The sequence below is a fragment of the Crocodylus siamensis genome, chromosome 8 (assembly GCF_052110815.1).
Source record: "Crocodylus siamensis isolate JL-2025a chromosome 8, ASM5211081v1, whole genome shotgun sequence".
NCBI lineage: Eukaryota > Metazoa > Chordata > Crocodylia > Crocodylidae > Crocodylus > Crocodylus siamensis.
In genome coordinates, this window is record NC_143402.1 from 73,213,439 (window position 1) to 73,238,282 (window position 24,844).

The window sequence follows — 24,844 nt, forward strand, 5'->3', positions numbered from 1 at the left end:
GTGTGGGCAGGGTGCATCTGCTCACCTTTACTCTTGCACAGGAGCAACACTGCCTGCCTGGTGCACCATGCTGTTCCACCTCCCTGACAGACTCTGGCCCGGGACTTCAGACCAACCAGTTGGGATGGGGCTATAGAATCCTGGAGTGTCCCAGCTGAACCAGGACTTATGGTTACCTAGTTATGGACCATCTCTCTACTTACAGTAAAACTGGTGCAGATATTGATACTAATTGGGAGTGAGGAAAATTATTGAGGGATTGCTGTTATAGGGGACAAGGCAGAAAGACAGTGCTTGAATATGTATTAATTATATGAGGATAGACTTGATGGAGTTGTGGAAGAGGCAGTTCATTATCTGAATATTTTTGTAAAATACGCTACACAAATGACAGCTTTCTGCTCTAGTTACCCAATTGCAGTAGAGAGTAAGAATTATTAATAGCTAGAGCAGTGATACTAGCATCCTGTTTCTGCTAGCATGACTTTTAGCAACAAAGCTGCCTTTAAACTGCAGTCCCAGTGACATTGGAATCATTAGCACTTCTCTGTAAGAAAGCCCATCTTTAATCTCTAGCATCTTGCATAGGTAGGGCACATCCTATTATCCCTGGGTTTAGTTCCAGTTTCTAGGATGTCCTTTTCAAACATCTTTGTCCTTTTAACCAGTATAGACTTGCAGATTCCAATACAGCTGACAGTTCACAATACTGTATCACATCACTCGGCTCCCTGCCATTTACTTTTTAATAGGCATTGAACTATTTAGAATAGGGAGTTTTTACCAGTCCTTGTTTGGCCAGATGGTGATAGGAGAAAACATGGCTATCTAAGTAGCTGGCCATAGACTGCATGTGCCCTGCAAGGGTTAAGTTGCAACCCCTGGACTTGCCCAGTCATTGCTCCCCCACCACTCTGACTGCAGTAGCTAGAGTTTCCAAAATCTTCCTTATAGCTTCTTCCTGTCTCCAGGGGCTGTGTGGCTGGGGCTGCCTGGGTGCATGGTATAACCTACAGGGCATCAGGCCCCCTGCCACTTAAAAGTTGGAGAACCATGAGGTAAAGCATGAATGAGTGTAATGGAAAAGAAGTTGAATTGGATTGCTTCTGTGACCTTCCGCATTTCAGGTTCCCTGGAAAATACTCTTGAGTCAGTTAGCTTAAGCTTAAAATCATGTTCCTAAACTACCAAGCACCTAACTCAACTATATCTAGTAGCATGTTAACTTGAAGGCTACAGCAATTTGCCACTTATCTGAAAATTTGCATACCAGCCTTTTGGTTACTTCTTCACTTGCCCAAACAGAAATGATCCATTTTAAGCACACTGTTTTACAGTAACAACTTCACTTATAGATTATGTCAATGGCACAATTTTTGGGATCATTTTAATATGCAAATAAAACCATTTTATGGGGCCATAAAATACTTTTTTTTCTCTTGTCTCTTCAACAGAAGGGAGAAACGGAGGTATTTTAAAAGGAGGGAATACAGGGTTTGCTAGAGTCAGTTTGAAGTACATCAAGTCCAAGCATATCTGCCAAGGATTTCCTCCCTTTTTTGGCCAAATTGAGTAACTTCTAACCATATTTTAATGGTCATATTTTTACTGTTGTCCCCTACCATAGCTAACAGATATGTATTAACCAGTCCTAACTGTAACTTCTTGGTTTTGGATGTCAGAGTTTTCACCACACTTAAGAGCAACCTATGTTCACTCAAAGGAATATATTCACTATGTTGTGACTTGCAATGTCCTACAACATTTCAAGGGTTAAAGGCACTTTTGCTTCTGTTGCCTCATTGAAGCACATGTACTCTTTGGGTGCTGAATTCTGAAACTCCCCTTAAATTCTGGTGGAGGCAAATGTAGTCTGCATTTTTTTTAGATTAAATGTGTAACTTGCATAAGTAAATTATACAGATTCCCCACCTACTCCACAAAGTGCTCTTTAAGAGGGTTACTCTTGCAGCACGCATTACTTAGTTTATGAGATTTACCCTAATAGATGTCTGGGATGTGGGGTAGACAAACATACGAAATTTAAGACAAAATCAAAGTAGTATTAGCTGCCTTTACTTGAAGCTTACAATTTTTAAGGGGCAGATTGCAACAATTGAGGCTTGACAATTTTTTTTTTTAATGAAAAACTTTAAATTATGGATTAAACTCCTTGGTTTAATAAAATTTGTGTTTTTGTTAACTAGCAGCAGAATTTCAGCATTTGGTTCTTACTGGTAGAGAAGAAAAATCCTACAGCACTGCCAGTACAGGTTAGTTTAATCTGTAAGTACCTGATGTTCCTATTTGAAATACTTTGTTCAAATAATACTCTTTGAATACATGAAGAGAGATTTTTTTTTTTTTTTAATTTATTTGAATGTGATGCATCAGTCTGTCATGTAGGGTGTATCTACTGCTGTCTTCAGTAGTGAACAAACTTGTAGAACTCAGCTTTTGTGGATTTTTTTTTTAATCGTGTGCCGTGATTGAGACCAACGGTTAAGGGTCACAACTTCCTGTAAGAACCTGTTTAAGGGAAATAATAAATTACAGCTTGCTAAACAACCATTGTATCAGCCTTGAAAAAGGTAATGGATGCTTAAGTATGAATCGGGGTCAGTTCTTGAGTAACTTGCTTATTTCAAAAGGGGAGGCCATTTTATCGCTAATAAGATTTAATGTTCTCTTTCGTGTTTAAAAAATGGGTATTCCTGCTGGTAACAAAGTAGCAGCAGTAATTTAACCTTGCCTTAAATCTTTTTGTGGATAACAACTTTTCAAGGAACTTTATATGCACCTTCCAGACTTAGTGCTTTATTGCATCTTTAATACAGTCAGCCCTGTAGCATTGAACTTGCTGTTTTCCAAAATCCATCTCAGCCCTTTCAACATATTAGAGGTCCTACAGAGAGTTTCCTGTGAAGATTAATTTAGGCCAGTCCAAAATTATTGTCTTTCCTTTCCTTTCCTTCTCTTTTTCCCCTTCAGTTTTCATACCATGTTTTATTTGTTTACATTTTTAAACAGGTAGTACTTTGGATTTTTAGTTTGTTGTATGGTGTGTCCTGAGCATCTCAAGTTTCAGGAAGTAAAATTTGGATCTGTACACACACATGAATTAATAAATAAAATCTAGCTCAGGTATTCAGTTATAATATTAACCGGATCACCTACATGAAATAAATATTGTTTAATCTTTACAGAACAGGTCTGCAAGTCAAGAAGTAAGCCTTACTTCCTGTTATGAATTATGTATTATACTAATATACAACGTGTTAACCTTTCTATGCTATATCTGAGAGGGCATAAAGCTTAGAAACAATAGATGGGTCTTTCAGATCTTTGGATGGAAAGTGAGATGAAAGCACAAAATAAAAATATTAAGGACACCAATAGACGGTATGGCAATTGGAGAGAAATAACTCATTTAAATAAGCGCAGCAAACTAATGGTCAGTGTGGTAGGAATGGTTGCAGTAATTCCATATTTGAATTGTTCATCTTTCAAAAATGCATTTTCAATCATTGTGTTAATTATTTGTATGGATAAAAGACTACTGGGGGGGAGGGGGAATATTGTAGTGTTAGTGCACATTCCCCTCGACTCTTTTTTTTAAGTCTTCAGCCATTTCATATGTAAGTGTATGCCTACAAGAAGCATACAACTTCAGCTACTTAAAGGGAGAGGCCTGTTCAGGCCTCTGCTCTAGGAACCTGATGGTTCAGGTACCTTTTTACTTATGTTTCCAAACTAACTTTTTTTGGGCTGTAACTCCTTTGTGAGTAGCGGTCATGAGCATGTAGAATTCTTGTGAAAATGGAGTGACTGTTCTCTTGGCTGTAAAACCCATGAACCTTCTCTTTGTTTGTAGCTGCAACCCATACCCCCACCCGCATGCACGCTTCATCAACCACTCGGCACCAAGTCTGTTTCTGAGATTTGTTAAATCACTTGTTTGTGACTGCAATAATGCTGTGTGAGGCTAGCCTCCAGCGGTTGCAAAAAAAAAAAGCATGGATTTTTGCTTTGAGCTAAGGTTCCCCTTTTGCCATGTCTACCCTGTAGTGCCTTGTGCTTAAAATAAAGAACAGTGCTTCAGGGTTGTCTCATGTCATTTAATAGCATACCTAGAATATTGTTTTACTAACAGCTTAAATGCATTTTCCTTTGACACAGTAAATTTGGATTTTCTAAAAGGATGTTGGCAGTCTTTGGACCTGGCATTACCATGCAAGCAATCTTAAGTTGCAGTCCTGCCTTTGGTCTGTTATAACTTATAGCACAGTTGGATAGCTCTTCCCAACTCTAATATGATAATGGTGATCAGTAGGAGTCTACAGTGAGCTCAGCATTCATCAATGAGGTATGGTAGTTTATATACTGATGTATTAAAACAAAAGTCAGCCAACTTTGTGCACGAGTGGTGTAAAAAGGAACAAGCAAGTTTTTTTATAGAGCTTTAAAAGATGGCTGATCTTGTGAGCACGTGTACAAAACTTGCTGTAACAGGCAATGATCGGAAGAGAAACAATTTTAACGCTTGACAAGTTGGTAAGTATATGGGTAACTTTTTTTTAATGCATGGAGACAGTAGAAAGGGCTACTGTATAGTTTATTTACAGCATTCACTTGACGACAGAGAAGCCTTGAAGAAGAAATGCAGTCACAAATAATGGGTCAGACTTGCATTTCATGTTTTTAAGGGGCTTGATTCTTTTTCTGTACTGTGTATCTGTTTCATTGTGACTGATTAAACTTGATTTAATAAATGAATTGCTGCATCTCTGTATTCTCTGAATCAAAAAATAAAATGTTTCAGTATAGTCGTAAGTGTAAAATGTTGTTTCAAACAACTTTTCAGCTTCAACTTTAATCAGACCCTTGCATAAGGGTGCAGGGTTTTTTGCAGAGAAAAGCAAGTTGGGTACACTCAAGACAATGCCTAACAATTTGCTACTCATCTGTGTTTAAAAAACAAAAAAGGCTGAAAAAGCTGCAGTCTTTAAGGCTGTAGGTAATCCAGTGCTGATCTTTGTGGAGAAATTTGTAAAACTTTTTTTTAACCCTTTTTTGTTGTTTTCTTGGTCTGGCTGTTTTTTGTAAAAGTATTAATATTAAGTATGTGTTTAGATATGTAAGGATTAGCCACAAGTAGTGTAGAAATTATATCTGCTCCTGTCAAAGGCACAGTACAGGACTGAGGTGTTTCCTTGCACAGTAACTGCCCCTTATGACTGAAAGGCATATTTGACAAAGTAAAATGCAGGAAGGTCACTTAAGCTAAAGAGCTCAAGTTTGATGCACTTGAATGTGAATAATAAGCGATATGTAAAAATAGCTGAAAATGTGGTCCCTTTGCATATCATACCCCTGCATTCTGAGCCACCCTTCTGTGTGGAAAGTTTCCTTGCAAATCAACCTTTGATTAGGGATTCTGATTTTTCACAATTGAGAGAAGCCTTTGAATATGTGATGTAATAAACTTCCTAAAAAAAATTGACCTCTTTCCCTGTATTTTGGACCTGTTCTAGAAATACTGAATGCATTTGCTAGGTCTCTAGCCTTCCTACAGATTTCTCTGTTTACAAACATTTGGGCAGAGATAATCCAGTGCAACTAAAAACATTAACCTGGATTCTATGGTCTCCGTTAAATCTCTGTAGTAGGCACTTGCATTCAGACTTAAAATGGACTTAGTGTGATTTTTTTTCTCTTTTTTTCTTTTTTGTAGTTAATTCCTGGCTAAATGCCTTTAAAACAAGCTTATTTTTGAATGCTTACACAGGGAGCATAACATACAGGTAACTGAAGGACAAGCTGTTTTTTCTGTGTGTTTTGGTTTTTTTCCCTGACAGTTCAGTGTTGCTGCTTTTAGCTTGGTCCTTCCTGCAGCTTGAGGGATGCTTCCATCCCAAACAATTACTAATCTTGACTGTTTGTGCTCCTTCTTACTGGCTTTGTGACCACCACTGAACACTGCATGTTTAACATCTTACAGCAGGTGTAATCAGTGCTATTTGGGTATTGGGTGAAGTAAGCCAGAGAATCAGGTCTTTTAATTAAGATTTGCATCTGGAGGTACAGTTTAATTCCCTCTTGCCCCTTTTTTTTTAAAATTACACCCAGCTTTGGTTTTCAGTTATTTGATTTTGAAGGTCCGGTTGAGCCTTATCACTGCCTCACAAAATAAGTTTGAGCCAACCTGCCTGTGCAAAAGGGAAACTGTACCTAAGGATTTGACCACTCTCTTCTCCCAGCTTTCCTGTATAGTTTGTGAAAAGCTAATCTGTGACTTCCATCCCTGACTGGCTTCACAAGGACCCACGCTCCTTTAAGTGTACCTACCCTGCAGGCTACTATTTTTGACAACTGGCAGTGTTGTGTAGGTAGATGCTCACTTTAGCCTCAAGCCCCTTCCTAAGTTTGTTTCATTAAGAATTTTATCTAATTCCACACACGAGTCATTAGAGGATGGAGGATATGAAATACTGTAGTGAAGGCATTTGGTATCTAGCTGCAAGTGGGTGTTCATGCAATTTTTCTGAACGGATGAATATCTGCACTCAAGAGGAATGGAGTCTCTAAGGAGGATTAAGGTCACATACTTGCTTCATACTAGGTAGCAAACTGTCTTCTGCTTCTGTGTTCAGCCTTGTGCTATCTGTGATTCTCCACACAAGTAATGGACATAGGTTTGTCTGTTTAAAGCCGGAAAACTTCAACCTGCAGCTGAAAAATACAGTTTCTACACTTCTTCCCCCTTCCAATACATGCGCACATAAAAGTATCCCCATTAGCCCTAGGGCCAGAAAAAATGTGTGGTGATAGATGATCGAGATGAATTGAAGAACAAATTCATTCATTCCTACCACTCCAGCTCAGGGAGATGCCCCCACTGAGTGTTACAGCATTTGCCTCCTAGGTGTCTAGTTGCCTAGTGGAATTCACTGGAGCCAGAAGAATGGGATCTACAGGAACTAACATGCTTTGTGGGGAGCAGCCTGTGCTAGTCTGGATACCAGGGCAGAGTCTTGTGCTGTGATTCTCCTTGGATTTAATCACCTTAGCTCTAGGCTTAAGGAGGTCCTTTATCGGAAGCGGGCATAAAAATCCTCTTCAGAACTTGGGCTCCCATTAGAGCCCAGAACAAACTTCTGTGGGTATCTTTTAAGCCTGCTTGACCTGGCAAATCCTTGATAATCTACTTGTGCACACCCTACCACACAGAGCCTTTGGCTGAAAGAGACTCCCGCCTTCCCGAGTGCTTGTTTGAATCTTTAAAGGCAGCTGAGTCACTGTCCCACAGAAGCAATTTCAAACAAAAGCCTCTGTAAAATCCAGATTATTCCCATCCAGAGAAATTCAACCTTCCCAGTCACTTTTCCTCCAGGAGGCCACTTGCTACCTTTCAAGCCCCATTGTGGTGAGTACTGTCCCAAGTGCCACTGACACAAGGAGTAATAGTCTCAAGTTGCAGCAAGTGAGGTTTAGGTTGGATATTAAAAGCTTTCACTAGGGGTGTGGTGGAGCACTGGAAGGGGGTACCTAGAGAGGTGGTGGAATCTCTGTCCTTGGAGGTTAAGGCCCATCTGGACATATCCCTGGCTGGCATGATCTAGTTGGGGCGGCTGGTCCTGCTTTGGGCAGAGGGTTGGGCTAGATGACCTCCTGAGGTCCTTTCCATCCCTCATTTTTTGTGGTTCTATTAAGAATGAAGAAAATCCTGTTACCTGTGGGGTGTTGCTCCCCCTTTTTTTTTATTTTTCAGAGGGGTGCAGTGGGGAATTTGTCATTTGCCCATGCAGGATCCCTACAGCTAGCTCACTCCTTCAGATACTAGGGAGTTGAACCCATAGCCTTGTACCCTGGTCACTGGACTACAAGGTATTCTGTTGAAGAAAACATTACTTTCAATCCTGTTTCATTTTGCATGGACTATTGGACTAGAGAGAATGTGGGTGTAGTAGAGTGATAAGACCTTGGGTTTAGTTCGATCTCTTACATTACCCTCCACAGCCTCCCTTTCCCACTGTGTGTCATACAAAATATTTTCTTGCCATCAAAAGGGAGTAACAGTTTTGGCCAGAAAGGTTGAATTTCCTCCACCAACTAGCCTGTAGGTGGGGGGGCCAGTGCACTCTAACTCATACTTGGGATGCAAAATACAGAAATTATCCTGGTTCTCAGGACTGGGACCCATATCTCCCCCCTGTTCACTAAGCTGTAGTCTTGCTCCCTTGTGTGCTTTCTGGCCTAATGAATCTTGCTGAGCTTGAGTACAGCTTCAGAGGAGGGCTGAGCATGTACTATCCAGAACAGACCAGAGTGGTGACTAGGGTACTTGTCTGTTATATTCCAAAGGGACTGTGCTGGCAGCCCCTGGCCAAGTGTGTGCTCTGCTCTGTTGAGGGTACAGACAGTCGCAGAGATCTCTTTGTAACTGAAATAGTTGCTGGAGAATAAGGGGTAGTTAAGACTTGCCCTGCCCTCAGTTTCCCAGGTGACTTCAGGCAGCTGGCCACACCTTCAACTGGTGGACTTTGAGCAGCCCCTACCAGGCGCACAGCTGATGGGAATGGGATCCAGCACCCTACATGGGACCCTGGCCTCAATGCTGCTCCGAGGCTGCACATGTTGCAGGGTGCACCCCAGTCTTGATTCCCTTGTTTAAAACTAGCTTGCTGCATGTGGGAGCTGGGCAGGCTCTCACGGGGCCAGATATAAATGCTCAATGATTGTCTTGGTTCAGCTAATTCTGCAGAAAAGATGCTATAACTATTGAAAAATACAACTAACATTGGCTGGACTTTGATAAGTAAAGGATCTTAGAACCTCTTAGCAAACAAAGTTGAAATGGGGCAGATGAAAGTCTCCTGAGGCTAGCAAGTCTCCATGAAGGACAATTAAATCCAATTCTCTCTTCAATACTTGGAAAATGATGATGATATTTAAAAAAAAAAAAAAAAAAACTTCAAAAATGACCTAAAAGACATGTAGTTTTTCTGTAGTGGCAAACACAGTAGGGCTTTTGACTTGGAAGTCCTGACTGAAGAAAGTAGAGCAGCTGTGATCAATCAGGGCTGGTAACCTGCATCCCCAGAGTGAATGCAGGAGGAAAGTGAACTGTTTGCTGCCCTCGAATTTGCAGCTATTCTGGCCTATGAAGCAGGGAAAAAGAGACCACTCTCAGCAGGGACTACAGGAATCTGAGAAGCCACGTTGCTGCTGAGAATTTTCTGTATGATTCTACTGCAAGAGGGCTGCTGTTCAACATCCATCCCAGCTAAAGAAGGTAATGCTAAACTTTGTTTCTACTTGATTGTAAAAAAGCTGTAAAACTAGATTGATCTAAATCCTGAATTGTGTAAGTGAATTCAGGCTTTGCATGCAGTGTGGATGGTGTTAGTCTCAAAAGACCAAAGAGTTCAGCTTATAGAACAATAATATGTGTTTATTCGGACTCTTAGTCCCTTTTCTGCTGTTCTCCCCTGCCCTTTTCCCCAGGCCAGTGTAGTAACATATATCACTCTTAAAGGTACCCACACATCTTTCCCCTTTACATGCGACACATCCCATGTAATGCTAAGGTTGGAAGTTTAAGTCAACCCGTTGCTAAAGTACTTTTTAACAGGTCTTTCTCTCAGGCTGTGTTGGCTTTTTAGCTCTAAGTGATCTTCTCAGTTTCTCTGCGTTCTCAACCCTTATTGGTTTTAGTTCTTGTCTAGTTTCTTTGTTCAGATGTCCCTACTTCTGTGTCATTTTCAATCTCTTCTGTCCTTGTTGCTTTATCTCTGTTTCCTTTGGTGAACCTCCTGATGCAGCTTATAAAGGGGAGGAGAGAAGCAGCAAGTGTTGTTCTGTTCATTCTTAACACCTGTCCATCTGGTGTGACTACTTTATAGGATCTGGAAGCTACTTGATGGGAAACCAGTGCTTTTTGTTTCCACGTTGGTCTATCTGAAATAAGCACCATATCTTTGTTGTGCAACCCTTGTCATAGTATCATTTTTGTTTGAACTTGTCAACTTGTTTTAATGTTCTCACATTTTGCTTTTCATTCTGATGAGTGTCATCCACAAGATTTAGCAGCCTGGTTTTGAGTTTCCTGTTGAGCATTTCTGTTGGGGTCAGTGTTTCATGGGTGTTACCCTATAATTTTAGTGTGACAAGTAAACAGCAGTGTGTGAATCTATAGCTTTTATTCAACAGTTCTTCTCACTCTTTGTATTCTACTTTCCATCAGACAATTGGATTGTGGGTATTTAGGACTTGAAGTCTTGTGATGGAATCTGTATTTGTTTGCCAGCTCTTTAAAATGAAGACAGTTGAATTGAGGTCTGTTCCAACAATTTGTGGACTCCGTGTCTAGCAGAAATCAATTTGATGTGCATTATGACAAGGTTTGATGTTGTGCTTTCAAGCAGTGCATTTTCAGGGTAATAAGAATAATCCATCAGTAATGCATCTTTTTTTTTCCTGTATGCATAAACAACTCAATGTCCACTTGATACCATGGAGCTACGGGAGCTCCTTTATGACCATCACAAGTTCTTTTCTTTGTGCTAATCTGTACTTTAGGAACATTGTACAAGTCTTACCTGCATCTTCTATGCCATTATTTATGTTGGGCCAATATATAGAGCACATGTTGCTCTCCTTTTGAATTTTTTCAATGCCTAGATGCTCCTCCTGTATTCTGTTTAACATGTCTTTCTTTAGCACTGCTGGAACAAGTTGTGAGCCTTTGAACAAAATGCCATCCAGTACTGACAGCTCTTCCTTGAACTGTATATGTTTTCCATCCAACCAGCACAAATAGCTGTTATCACCTTTTGCAATGTGATATCCCAAGCAGTAGCTTCTGCAAATAGTGCCCACATTTTATCTGTGACAGGAATCACTTTTTTAATTAGATTATTATTGTCTGAGTCCAGAATTCTGTCATTTTATGTTGTGTCATATGCTCTGGACAACGCATCTGCAATAAGTAGATGTTTTCCTGGCATGCATGGTATGTCTAGATCATACATTTGCAGTTGAAAGAAAAGTCTCTGTAATCTGGATGGCATGTCTGATAACCCTATCTTTGCTATAGTTACCAAAGTTTTATGATCACTTTCATCTATCACAGGCTTCCCATGGATGAATATATGAAATTTCTTACAGCCATATACCAGAACTAGACTTTCTTTCTCAATTTGTGTATATAGACAATGTGACTTAGAGAGTGCCCTAGATGTGTATGCTACTAGTCTTTAGCTATCCCCATATTTTTGAAGCAAAGCTGCTCTAGTGCTGCCTTTTGAAGCATCTGTTTACAATTTAATGGGTCTTTTAGGGTCATAGTATTTTAATACCAGAGCTTTCATTATTTTTTCCATCACGTATTTAAATTCAGCTTCATGTTTATGTTTCCATATCTACTAAGCATTCATTTTTAGGAGTGATCTAAGCTGTGTTTGGTCTGCCCTGTTAAGTTAGGTAGATATTTCCCTACTAAATTGATCATTCCCAGTAATCTTTGCACTCCTTCCTTATCAGTAGGGGGTGGGATGTTTGTAATGACTTTAACCCTTGCAGGATCGATTTGCAACCCTTTCTCAGATAACTTTTCTCCCATATACGTTATTTCTTTGGCCCTGAATTTGCATTTTTGTCCAGTTTCAAACCTGCTCTGCAAACTTTCTAGTGCCTTTCTTAGCCTCCAGTCATGTTTTTCTATAGTATTTCCCCAAACTGATGCATCATCAATATAGACCATAGCTTCATCAACACCTTCAGAAATTTGTTGCACCTTTCTGTGAAATACTTCAGATGCAGAACACAATCCAAAAGGAAGCTTATGAAAACAATACCTTCCAAAGGGCATATTGAAGGTACATGATGTAGTGCTATTCTTTTCTAGGGGAACTTGCCAAAACCCAGAAGAGGCATCCAAAGTGGAGAAATATTTAACTCCTGCTATGTTGCCAAAAACCTCTTCCCTGATGGGAATGTCAAAATGCTCTTTTTTGGTGTACCTGTTCATTTGCTTAAGATCCAAACATAATCTCAAGGATCCATCTCTTTTTTTTTTTTTTCCAATTATGACCAATGAATGAGCCCAAGCAGTTGGTTGCTCTACTTTTTTCTATTTATGTCCATGTTAACTAATCTGTCCAACTCCAGATTCAGTTTCTTCTTTAGTACAAGAGGAACATTTCTTGGACCATGTGTGGTGGGAGTATTTGGTTGTCTTATCTCTCTTTTACTCAGTTGACAGTTCCCCAATGCCTTGAAACGCATCATAAAACTCCTCATCTATGTTCTTGCTTCTAGTCCATCAGTGACATCCATTTTCTTAATCAAACCTAGGGTATTACATGTTTGCAACTCAGTAATTGGCACTGGCTTTCCTGAGACTGTTACAAACTGAATTTTTACTATGTTACCCTTGGCCGTGTCCACATATGGTGTAGACGTTTGGTTCCCTGGAGATGAGTAGCGGTGGCACACCTTGTACAGCCACTACTTGTTCCTGGGGAGTGCCCGTGCCACACATGCTTTGGCACTTGGCAAGTTACCCTGGGTGGGGTAGGGGAGGCTGGTGTCAGCACTGGGCTGGCCCCAGCAGCCTTACTCCGAGGAGGTCCTGGGGGCCTCCTGGCCGCTGTAGCAGCAGCGATTCTGCCACATGGAGCCTGGCTGGTAGCTGCAGTGCAGCTCCAACTGGCCCAGCTCCGCTTTTGAGTGGTGCACACTGCCGGTGTGCGAGTTGCTTCGCTTTTTTCCCCTGCAGGTTTTTTTTGACCCCTGGCTATCCAAGGGAGTCACAAAAAAACCCACCGGGGGTGGGGAACAGCACAGCACATACAGGCAGTGCTCCCTTGCACTGTGGAGAACACCTGAATGTGCAGTATGTGGCACCGCAGACGTGTTTGCAGTGCCACATACTACATGGCTGTGCTTGTCTGGATGCGGCCCTTGTGTCTTAACATGCAGTGCGCAAACACCCTTTGTTGCTTGCAGTCATGTTCCCATTATGTGCTTTAAGTTTCACTTTCTTATTTTGCACGGTACATAGGTTTAGTTTTTATGTTTTGAGTAATGTATTCTGGAATTACGTTGACCTGTGCGCCTGTATCTAATTTAAGTTACCATTAGATCATTGGTGCCAAGGGTGATTGACAAATCCTCAGAAGAATTAACTTCTTGCACTGTGCCAATGAGGAATTTTTTGTCTTCCTCACCACATAGAGCATGCACCTGCTGTTTTTAGTGTGGTGCATCCTGCTTCTTTCTGCAAAGTCTTGCAAAGTGATTGAATCTTTTGTGTTTTATTGCAGCAGTTACCAAGAGCAGGGCATTGCATGGGTTTGTGGTAACCCCCACAGCATCTGCAGCTGACCACTGTTTCTTCAAGCAATTCTCTTTGGCCTTCACAGGTGTGTCTACACATCATGTGGATGTTTGGTTCCCTGGGGACAACTAATGGTGACACATCTAGTGCGACCACTACTTGTCCTTGGGGAACACCTGTGCCATGTTCCCTCTGGCATACGACAAGTTACCCCAGGGACAGTAGGAGAGTCTGGGGCCAGTACTGGGCTGGCCGCAGCAGCCTTACCTGGGATCCTGGGGGACTCCCAGGGCTGCAGCAGTGGTGATTCTGCTGTGTGGAGCCTGGCTGGCAGCTGCAGCATGGTTCTGGGTAGCCCGGGTCTGATTTTGAGCAGTGCATACTGCCCATTTGTGCGCTGCTCCACTCTTTCTCTCTGGGTTTTTTTGACCCCTGGATATCTGGAATGTGTAGTATGTGACACTGCAGATGTCATCTGGATTTGCCCCGTTTGCCTGCTTCATAGTGAGATCATCTTTTTTATATTGTTTGTGTAGCTTTAGGTTTCTGCAGTCTTGTAATCCTGTCTAGTTCAGCTTGTTCTGTTTTTTCCTCCAGCTTCTGCAGCCTGGCACTTGTTATCTCAGTCGCTTGGCACATTCTAACTGCCTCTTCCAAATTAAACTTTCACAGTCTTTTCCTGGGGGTTGTATCCCTTCTACCCAATACTGTTTGGTCTCTAATCATGGACTCTTTTAGTTCTCTGAAGTTGCATGTCTGGCTCAGCAGTCTGAGGTCTTTGGCAAACTCCTCTATTGTGTCATTCTTTCCACTGTCTCGTGGAAATTATACTGTTCATTTTGTTTAGTCATACAGTGTTCCCAAAACTTTTTTATTACTGTGCCATAGTTTTTCTATTCTGCTTCTGACTGTTGTAGGCTATTATAAAGAGACAAAGCTTCTGGACCTGCTTTATTTAAGAAAATACCTACCTTGAGTAGATCTTCTTTCTCTGTAGTTCCTCAGGCTGTCATGTATATGGTGAAGCTCTGCTTAAATCTCTTCTGGTTCTCTGTTGTATTGTTAGGCAGCTTTAACTCCCCTGGAATTCTGAGAGACTTCTTTTTTCTATCTTCACACCCCCGTCCTGGTACCATGTGTTATTCTCAAAAGACCAAGAAGTTTACCTTACAATGATAATACTTGTATATTCAGACTCCTCTTAGTCCTTTTTCAGCTGTTCTTCCCTGTCCCTTTCCCTGGGCCAATATAACAACTTATATCACTGTTAAAGGTACCCACACAGATGGTTAAAAAAAAAAGGGGGGGGGGCATGGAGAGGGATAAGCAGATATAAAACAATATCTATTTGTAAGAACATGTTTAACTGAAAAATAAATGTTTATTTTTCATGCACTGCTTGAATACATACTGTCATCTAGCTCTTGGTTGAGTTTAAATGTTTCTAAGGAAACAGTGACTTATGGTTTCCAGTTCTTTAATTTATCTGGCTGCCTGAGACACATGACTTGAGAAAAACTAGCCTAGTAGCTCTTTAAGTTGGAGAACTCAAAACTTACAAACAAGTTTGGTTTAGTTTAAAAGGTTATCTACCAGCTTGAAAGGCAAACAATTTTAGTTTCTATGGCAGTTTTAAATTAAGTAGAAATAATAGCATGGGGGGAAACAAACTCCAAAAATATTACTTTATTATAGGATGCTTTCTGTACAGCATTAGCAAACAAATTAGTCCCGCAATACATTTATAACATGATTTGCTTTACTATTTTAAAATAAACGAGTTGCCATAGAAGTGAAGAGAGACTATACAAATATGACAATTAAATCAGTAAGCGTGCAAGACATCCTAAACCAGGCAATCTGAAGCTGAGAGAGCCCTAAAATCTTGACTTGTACAGGGTTACACCTACATGCATCTAATTTCTTATCCCAAGCAAGCTGCATAGACTTAGTTGTTTGCAAAAAAAAAAAAAACGCTATAGGCTAATCTGTGGCCAGCCTACCGTGGCAACGGTCACAAGCTGGCAGAGGGTAGGTTTAGGTTAGCTATCAGGAGGCACTACTTCACAGTCAGGGCGGCTAGGGTCTGGAATCAGCTTCCAAGAGAAGTGGTGCAGGCTCCTACCCTGGGGGTGTTTAAGAGGAGGTTAGATGAACACCTGGCCGGGGTCATTTGACCCCAGTACTCTTTCCTGCCATGGCAGGAGGTCGGACTAGATGATCTGCTCAGGTCCCTTCCGACCCTGGTAACTATGAAACTTCCTTTAAATATATCTGTAAAAAAACAGTCCATATATTAAAAAAATAAAATGAAAAGGAACACTTCTTTTTGCCAAGTGCAGTGAAATGTTTGTAAACTTTTGCTTCCCTTCCCCACCACACTTCCTAGCGATCACCTCTAAAATTAACAAAGGGTGTGATGTTCAGTTGAGCTGGATTATTCAACGTAAGCATTATTGTTCATGGATGTGATGTACTGAGTGAAGATGCATATTTTATGTGCATGTGCATTTTATGTGCATCATATAGATCAAATTAAATTTTTGTTTCCTATCCCTTGGAAAATACCAAAGGCATAGTGGTGAGCTTTTTTTTTTTTCCTTTCTTATCACTTTTAAATTTACCCAAGAAAGCAGGAAATCTAATGTAGGGGAAAAGTTAACAAATTTGATAGCTGCTTACTCCAGAGGTGGAATTGCCTCATATCTCCAAACCTCTGTGGATTCCTTTTGCATTTCTTTTGCTTGGGCCATTTTTTCCTAAATCAACTTTGTAATGAGTTACCCACTTCTTTGTAATGGTATTAACTGATTAATCAAACTTTAAAAACATGTAAGTGTAGCATAATTCTTCAATCCTGAATTTTGGCATTTGGATATTTTTTAAAGGGCATTTCCAAACTTTCTAGCTCTTGGACCAAGTTCGTTATACATCTCCCCACAAATTATTTCTTCCTTTTTTCCTGGAGTTTACAGTTGGATTTCTTACTATACAATCTTACAAATGTAAAAATAACAGTTTTTCAGAGTTTTCTTATAGTATAGGGGACCTGGTGACTGTCTATAAACTCACTAGGGGGGACCAGAAGGGTTTGGGAGAGACACTGTTTCCCCTCGTGCCCCCTGGCATAACAAGGAATAATGGACACAAGTTATTGGAGAGGTTTAGATTAGACATCCGCAAGAACTACTTCACAGGGCGGCTAGGAGCTGGAACCAACTTCCAAGGGAAGTGGTGCTGGCTCCTACCCTGGGGATCTTTAAGAAGAGGCCTGATGCCTACCTGGCTGGACTCATTTGAGTCCAGTTTTTCTCCTGCCCAGGCCGGGGGTCAGACTTGAAGATCTACAAGGTCCCTTCTGACCCTACTTCTATGAACCTATAGTATAATGTAACTAAATAATTTTCTTCCTGGAACAATTATTTTTCTTTATTGACCAGAATGTGATCAGCAATAATACTGAATATGATGGCCACAGATTGAAGATGGTAAATAAAATATGACACTTCCATTTACTAGTAACAAAACAATAGTTCTGTGTGTGTGTGTGTGTGTGTGTGTGTGTGTGTGTGTGTGTGAATACTAAAATTATATCAAAATTCTGGTTGTAATGACTATAAGAAAAGAGAGCCATTGCCCTTTTATAATCTGATTTGTCACTTTCAGAATGTATCAGGTCATTAAAAATCTTGCAGTTCTTTTCTTAGAAGAGAAGATATTCTCAAATTATTGTACCTTATTTTCTCATGTGAGTTTTGTCCTTTTCAACCTCAATGTTGTATGCAACCAGCCCATTAAATGAAAATCCTAAATAAAGTGTCACATTTTCACTTCCTGGAGGCACTGAATCATAATGTAAAGGCAAAATATGAATCGGCCTGCCGTGCCCCCTTATAAACACCTTCCTGTCTTCTGTCCAGCCAGAAACTCTTTTTAAGACCTCACGTATTTTGCCAATATTCCATACGTCCCCATGTAGCCACTTCATTCGCCGTTCGTCCAGGGAACCACTGATTAATTTATCAATCCTAGTCTTGTGCACAATCTTTCCTAGGCCATAGCCCTTTCCTAGAAAAAAGTGTGTGTAGATCCTTTTCTTTCTTGGAGCAACATTTTTCATTTTGATGTCATTCAAGTGTTTCATGGTTTGAAGAGCTGATATTAGAATGTCATCTTTATCTGGATTAGGTTCTTTGTCTAATGCTTCATCTGGCCAGTATAGCAGTGTGAGCAAAAAATAAGCACTTGCTGGAAATGTTGTTCTTCTCTGTTTAAAGAACCTCTTGCTGAGTTCCCGCAGCTTTTGAAATGGGAGTAGTTTGGAGGATCCAGGGGATACACAGGCTAAAGTTATGTGAGACAAAATGTAATTGATGAGATCAATATCCTCCAGCCTCTCTCTCAGTGGGTCTTCTGCATAAAAGCTTATTATTGTTTCCAGTTTTTGAACTGATCTCTTTTCCTTCGTATCTGACAGCAGCGAAAGAATGGTAGTGACGTTGCCGCCGCCATTCCTGTAAATGTTCATGCGTCTGAGAAGCTGGGTTTCAGGTCCTGCGTTATTTTCCTCAACAAGGGACTTTGAGATAAAGAACTTTGCGTAAGCCTCTGATTGTCTTTTCAACCACTTTCTAGGATTGTAAACTTGTTCTTCCCTCTCCTGTCCTACCTCTGCCTCATCATCTTTTTCCTGGTTTTTATCTGTTTGAAAGTAACTTAGATCTTCTGAAATCCATTCCAGGGCATTATAAATATTTTGGCGTAAGCCCTTCAAACGGCTGTGAAGCTTTCCCCAGGATTTTTTAATGCTCTCAGGAATGTAGTCGGATATCAGATAACGCACAAGTTCTGAATGTTCCCTTTCTGTGTTTCTAGGGAACACTTCAAGCATAGACAGAAATTTTAGCAGACGACATCCTACTTCTACTTCTCCAAAGTAACCAGCGTTGTTCATGGTGTCTATTTCTAACTTTGCAGCCTGTTGTGCAGCCCGGAAGCATTTCATCGCTTTAAGGGCAATTTCTATTTTCTGAATAGCCTCTTCAGGGGTGGCCTCCTCTGTCATTTTGTCCACAGTAAAACTAAACCATCTTCTGTACACTTGTCCTTCGGTGTCCAAAATAAAAGAATCATTTGGCAAATGAGATTTGGCAACACCTGCCCAGTACTCAGCATCTTCAAACTTGTCATGAATGTAATGCAGCCTAGCAAGCTGCTGGGCAAAGAAAGCATCTTTTCCCAGACATTCATAGGCAGCTTTTAAAACAGCTATAGCTTTTTCACAGTCCTCAAAGCTGCATACATGCTCAATGAATGGAGAGAAGAGGCTGTCAGTGTTGTCTCCCCTGCTCTTCTTATCACGTCGTATAAACAGGTCTCTGATGAACTTTATGAACTCTTCTCGGCCAAACCTATGCTGAAAAAGCACTTTTTCCTGAAGGAGACTCATTGCAATTTGACTTTGAGGCAGATCTCCTGAAAGCTGCTGTAAAATTTCTTTTGCAACCAGGTAATGTATTATTTGAACAGATGAAAGATAAGTGGTATCTTCTCGTAGTTCAATGAAAATAACTCTTGCTTGTTCACTTAAGTGACTTATGAAATCATGCTCTCGTGCCCTCTTTTCTGTATATGCCCCACGGCCCAGGAAAGCCTCACAGTGTGACAGTGAAACGTATGAATTATGCACATAGAAATTGAGCAAAGCAACATACCTCATCAAACTAGTATCACGGGAAGAAAGGTCTATACCTTGCAACAAGTGCTGTACAAACTCCCTCACATAAGTTTCTTTAAACTCCTCACACATCAGGACAAAGGTAAGGATAAATTCTGGCTTGAAATCTTTCTGCTTTGTAAATCTTTCAAGTTTGGTTTTGAACAAACTCTTCTCGTGGTCTGTCAGTTTGTGAGTGACAGCAACTGTATCCAGGGGGGAATCTTTGCAACGTTTTTCAGGGTCATTAGATCGCTTACAGCACATGAGGATGAAACAAGTCCTGGAAGAATGAACTTTGCTAACTGCCATAGCATCTAGTAAATCATTCTTTAATTCATCCACAAAGTCTTCATCATAGTCCTCAATTAGGAGGAGGACTGGAGGACAATGATTGGTATCTTTTTCCTCATATTTTCTAAAATTAACTGCATGCTGACAGACAGTTGCTACTGGGTATGAGGATTTGACTATAGCACACCTTAAATCCTTCCTTCTCTTCCATAGTACTTGTCTTGCAATGGTACTACCGCCACTTCCAGGATGATGAAATATTTTCACTTTAGTCACAGAGTATCTGATTCGAGTTTCATGCAGCATCTCATCCAAGATTTTGCTGACATCCTTGCAGGCCTCACGCTCAATGACTTCCCCACACTTTCCTTTTTCAGCAAGCCAGAAATTTTTCCAGCTGATTCTTCTCCCTTGATAAAATGTTTGTTCTATCTCTTGTATTTCGCTTGCGGTCAGAAGATCCAGTTTGATATCGTCACATTGATTTACACACAGTATTTCCAGGGAGAACATTTTCTCTTCTTCAAGTGTTGGAAGCACACACAACCCTCTGGTAGAAACTGGTAAATGTCTGGCACATGTCGTAGAAGACATCATAGTTTGAATAGTGGCATCTACATGACTTAGCTTCATGCCTACAATGCTCTTCTGTTCCAGCGTCTCAATCTTACAAGATGCCTGAGCTAGATTAGCCCACTTCTCATAATCTTCTCTGGACTCTGCAATGCACATGATATATTCCATGCCATTCATTTCTGTATAGAACTCCTGGAAGGTGTCTACAATGGGTTTTTCCACAGGTGATAACAATAGGAACAGCACCACAAAAGAGCCCTTGGGAAGGATTTCATCACAGATAAAAGAAATTGCTTTCTTAAGGTATTTCTTTTTAGTCCTAATCCATGTGTTTTCATCACAGGGTTTTTCACTCCCGTGGTAGTCATTGCGTCCATTGCAAAATATCCAGCTGGTGTGATCAAACAGGCACAGATGTTTTTGAAACTGAGTGGTGGTCATCTTGTTTTCATTGGAGTAATCATGCAAGAAATGTGAGCTTGTTGCGTGATACTCTTTGAACTGGGCGTACAAGCCTGACACGTTGGAATCCTCATCAAAGTCAAAAACGCAGAAAATATTCATGCGCATTAAAAAATTGACATGTTTCAGATCTTCCTTCTTACACCTGTTAGTGACAAGGATGTACCATAAAGAATCATTTATATAGTTCTTGCCATCAGTCAGTAGGATTGACAATTTCCTCCCTAAGTCTTGAGAAATTCCATCGTGGTCCTCTCTGCTGGACGACTCGGCCTTTTCTCTTCTCGCATCCCTTTCTTGCAAACCCTTAATAAAAGGCAGTAGTTCTTCAGTCTTCACAGGCTCTGAATTTGCTCCTACTCTTTGATAGAAAACTGGATGTTTTTCTATAATCACCTTATTGCTGTCTTGGTTAAATCTAGGTAAGCACACTTGAAAAACCCTCCCATTTGCTATGCTGGATGATGGTTCAATGTCAACTTCCACCACAAAGGTTTGTTCCTGAGAGTCTTTCTGAATCACTTCAACAAAAATAGGAGGGTGAATGCAGTGTCTGGCAGCTTCTTGCTCCGCTTTGTCAAAGCATCTTTCTATGTAATCTAATGCATCCACATAGGCATCTCTGTCTTTGACCTTCACACCAACTATCTGTCCATGTTTCCAGCCCTTGTCTTCATCCCGGTCCATAACCCCAAAGTGTATGGTACCATTTGTTCGAACATTCATGCAAGCGGAGGCAAATCGAATAATTTCATTGGCTAACTTTACTTGCAGTCGTTGCCTGTCCAACTCGGCAGCAATAGCTAGAGACTTATATTCGTGACAAGGGGTGACCAAATCGGTGATTCCTGTTTCTGGACCAAGAACATTGTTTTTCACATACTTAAAATTAATGTCTTCACTTCTAAATGGTCTAAACTTGCTCAGAGTTATAGCTTCAGCTGTATTTTCATGCAATGAGCGACTTTTTCTACCTCCTGCCCTGTCAAGAGTAGCCTCTATTTTTTCTGTGTCTTTTTTGCCAATACATCCTGCTGGACTAGATGCATCTATTTGTGAAGCTCCACTTGGGTAAGTTACTTGAGAATTTGATGCATCTTCTACTTTTGTCACGCTGATCGTTCCTAAGTCACCAACTTCCTCTGTGGTTAGTATGTTGGCTGTTGTATGTGGAGCAGAATTCCTGCTTTTCCCTTTCTTTTTCCCAGCATTGTTTGTGCTCTCACAAACCAGTGCTTCTGAAGCCTTTTTGCTGGAATCATTTGCTGGAGCCAAGTCCAACCCTGTATTTTTGTGAAAGTGCTCCAGAAGTTCATTTCTTTTGCGTGTCAGTATGTGGATCTGACCCCCTTTCATACCTATGCTTTTGAGGAAAACTTCATCTAATTCTTTGAGCACTGGGCCAGTCACTTCCTCTTCGTATAGCTTGTTTACATATTCTTTCTTAATTCCAATAGACTCTAGCCAGCATCTAACGTGGCTCTCGCTCCAGTCAGCCAAAGGCAGTGTTCTGTGGTCTGAAAATAAAACTTCATGTCAGTAGCAAGCTTGTGCAAACATGCACATTATCTTCAGTGACTGTGATAGAGTTCCAATAGTATTGCAGTCCTTTTGAAAGGTGGTTCCGCCAGTCCAACATGGCAGGAGGAAAGCTCCTTGTCTGGATTTGAGTACAAGGCTGTTGGGTGGGGGGAGGCAGCTGGGGCAGGGTCTAAGTTGCAGCAGCAATCTGCGCCGCCCCCCCACTGCTTACTGTCAGGTGCAGCTCTGCTCCATTGCCTCCCAGGGCACAGAGCACATTAGATGCTCTGGCCCCCGCCTAGCCATGCAGCAGAGGCAGAGGGGCAAGAGGCTGTGCGAGCATGATGGATACCTCCCCATGGTACATCCTGGGCAACTTCTAGAGGGTTAGCTCCTAGAAGGCCAAATCTGTCAACCACTCCAAACACCAACCAAATTTCAACAGCCATGTCACCCAAGAGACACGTGGACAGCATTATAAACACAGGCTCTTATTACAGCTGGTGCTGTCAATCCTTTCAAATAACACTGGAGGATACTCGCAGGCAAAAACACATATCCAGGCAATAGTATCACAGGAGTATGATATTGTATGCATGCAGGTGATGCACAAAGGATCATCTGAGGTGCCCTATCGCACCACAGTGCACCCCACAAAATTTGGCAATGTTGGCAACAGAAGCAGTGGCCTGTGCAGAATATTGGGAACAGACCATATAGAAAGGTTGGACTGGAGATGACAAAGAAGCCCCAGTCGATTGTCCTGTGTTCCAGTGTAACTGAGTTTCACTCCTGTTTTGTGGCCAATTGCTTGGTATTTTGGGGTAACCACTTTGTGTCTGTTTCCTCTTTGGTGGATGAGGTTAATACTTTGGTAATGTTCACATAAAAATGTTGAGACAAGCCACTAGCCTCCCCACACAGTGGATAAGGGAAGGGTATCTAGAAGCATGGTCTTACTAAGACATATGTTTAGGGCAAATATTTAAAGAGGTTACATACCCATTTTCTTTTAGAAGTAAGTTTATTCTTCTTCTGACAGATCTAAAGGTGAAAAAAAAAAGGTATAAAGCTTAAGGCACAGAAGTTCACAAGAAAGGAAGTGTGTGTCCTTTTTTTGTGCTGTTTGTGAATCCTGGGTTCTTGCATATAGACTTTCTTTAAGTTTATTTTTTTCATCTCTTTTCTATCAGGAAACAGGAGAGGCAGGGCTGGATGGCAAGCTCTGACCTTTGAAAGTGCAGTGACCAACTCAGAGAAATTGAAACCAGGACTGTTAGTTTAATCAAAGAGACTTTTCTCTGGCTTCTGTGAAATTTGTTTTTCACTTTATGCAGCTATTGTGAGTGCAGTGAGAGCTGTTTGGGAGTCAGGGCTGTTCTCCCACAGAACAGATGCTGCATGGGCACTGGCTCGGCAAGCTTTGCTGTGGGGTTGGCTGTGCTTGTGAGTGGATGGCTTGGTTTCCTGAGCTTTTGTCTTCTGCCTGTTTGCTCATTAACTTCCTTACATTCTTTTTGCAAATCACTCTCGGGCTGTACAAACATTTTCGGTTCCATATCTTAGCTGATCTTGTAGGCCTCTAGTATCGGTGAGGCCTTGGGGACAAATAGGGTTCGACTCAGTGATTCTCAGACTTTTCTGTGTCACGTACTTCCTTTCTATGGTGATTGTCCATGTCCCCAAGAGCACACAGCACTATTGCAAACTTTGCCGCTGCAGCTACATGGTAACTTCCCCCATCCCTGAGATTCTGGAGGAGGAGTTCATTTTTTCTTTCTCTTCCTTCTCCTCCACTTATATTTGACTTTTCCCATTCTGTCCTCTCGTTGCTTCCTACCCCCTAGAAGTTCTCCATGCACCTAGTTTGAGAAGCACTGAGTTAACCTAAGGCAGGGCAACTTATCCCGATTTTTAAAAAGCTGCAAACAGCGCTGTCCCCCTGCCCTGACATGCCAGACTTACCAAGGGACAGACCGAGATGCCCAATCTGCTCCCTTGCATACAGCTGCCACCATGCAGTTTGCTCCAGGTTCCCACCTCCAGCGTAACCTTGGCTCCTGTGCGTGCGGTCCACAGAGCCCTCCTGTGGAGGAGACGGCCCGGGCCTCCCGCTAGAGCAAGCGAGCCATGGCCGGCAGTGTGGGCTGCAGGAAAGGCTGCCCCAGTCCTGCCCCAGCTGTGGAGGAAATGAAAGCAATTTTAGCAGCCTTCCCGAACAGCTCCACTGGGGGCAGCAGTCTGAGGATTGCTACGTTAGTGACTTCCCTTGCTGGGAAATGCAGGAGCTGAGCTCAGTGCAGGCATCTTGGAGACCATTAAAATCCCTTCGGTCTCCCCCACCCCGCTCTGTGATGTTGTGCAGCTGCTGTCCTCTCCAAGGTCTGAGTAGTTGTTCTTGCGCACACATGGCCGGAGTGTAGCTGTGCTCTCGTCACAACCCTTCCCCCCCACCCATCCCTCCCTTCTAGAAGGTTAGTCGTCCCCCCCCCCCCAAAAACTGCCTGCAGCTCCCTCACTGCCCCAGTTAAGGGACCGTGTAGAAGTTATGAACTTGTAGGGTCTGGCTTTTCTGCCTCTGTGGGGGAGGCCTTATCTCTGGAGTACCTCAGAGTAGGGGACGTGCTCTACCGAGCTTTGGGAAGCTGCCAGGGTTAGAGGGAAGTATCTGGCAAGCTAGTGGGACTGTTCGGGACCGTGGCTCTGGCCTGTAACTGGCCCTACTGCTCCAGCCACAGAGGTTTTAACTTCTGGAGCTGGGAAAGAAGCAAACAGAACATACCCAGGAAATATCATCCTCTCAGCCCTCCCACGTGCTTCGTGCAGAAAGAGTCAACATGCCCTCCAGACAGGCTGATTCCCACACCCCGGTTCAGGGGCAGGTTTGGAAGCATGGAGCGGCATGAAGGCCTCTGGTTCTTGCTGTGCTTTAG

At 41.8% G+C, this 24,844-nt stretch overlaps 2 protein-coding genes across 2 annotated transcripts in view; both read right to left on the bottom strand.

Moving 5' to 3' along the window:
* Positions 1-15,004: 15,004 nt before the first annotated feature.
* LOC149859049 (sterile alpha motif domain-containing protein 9-like) lies at positions 15,005-23,974 on the bottom strand. Its single transcript, XM_090059002.1, has 3 exons — positions 23,877-23,974; positions 22,914-22,955; positions 15,005-21,907 (listed from the first exon to the last, which is right to left on the bottom strand). Exons 2-3 carry the CDS (start codon positions 22,915-22,917, stop codon positions 17,079-17,081), a joined length of 4,833 nt encoding a protein of 1,610 aa, XP_089915128.1. The 5' UTR covers positions 22,918-22,955; positions 23,877-23,974; the 3' UTR covers positions 15,005-17,078.
* The window catches only part of ERN1 (endoplasmic reticulum to nucleus signaling 1), a 73,998-nt gene continuing 64,158 nt past the window's right edge, over positions 15,005-24,844 (bottom strand). The window contains exons 23-25 of the mRNA XM_090059003.1: positions 23,877-24,090; positions 22,914-22,955; positions 15,005-15,616 (exon numbers count right to left, since the gene is read on the bottom strand). The gene's annotated coding sequence lies outside the window, so the exon portion shown is untranslated. The remainder of the gene's footprint in view (positions 15,617-22,913; positions 22,956-23,876; positions 24,091-24,844) is intronic.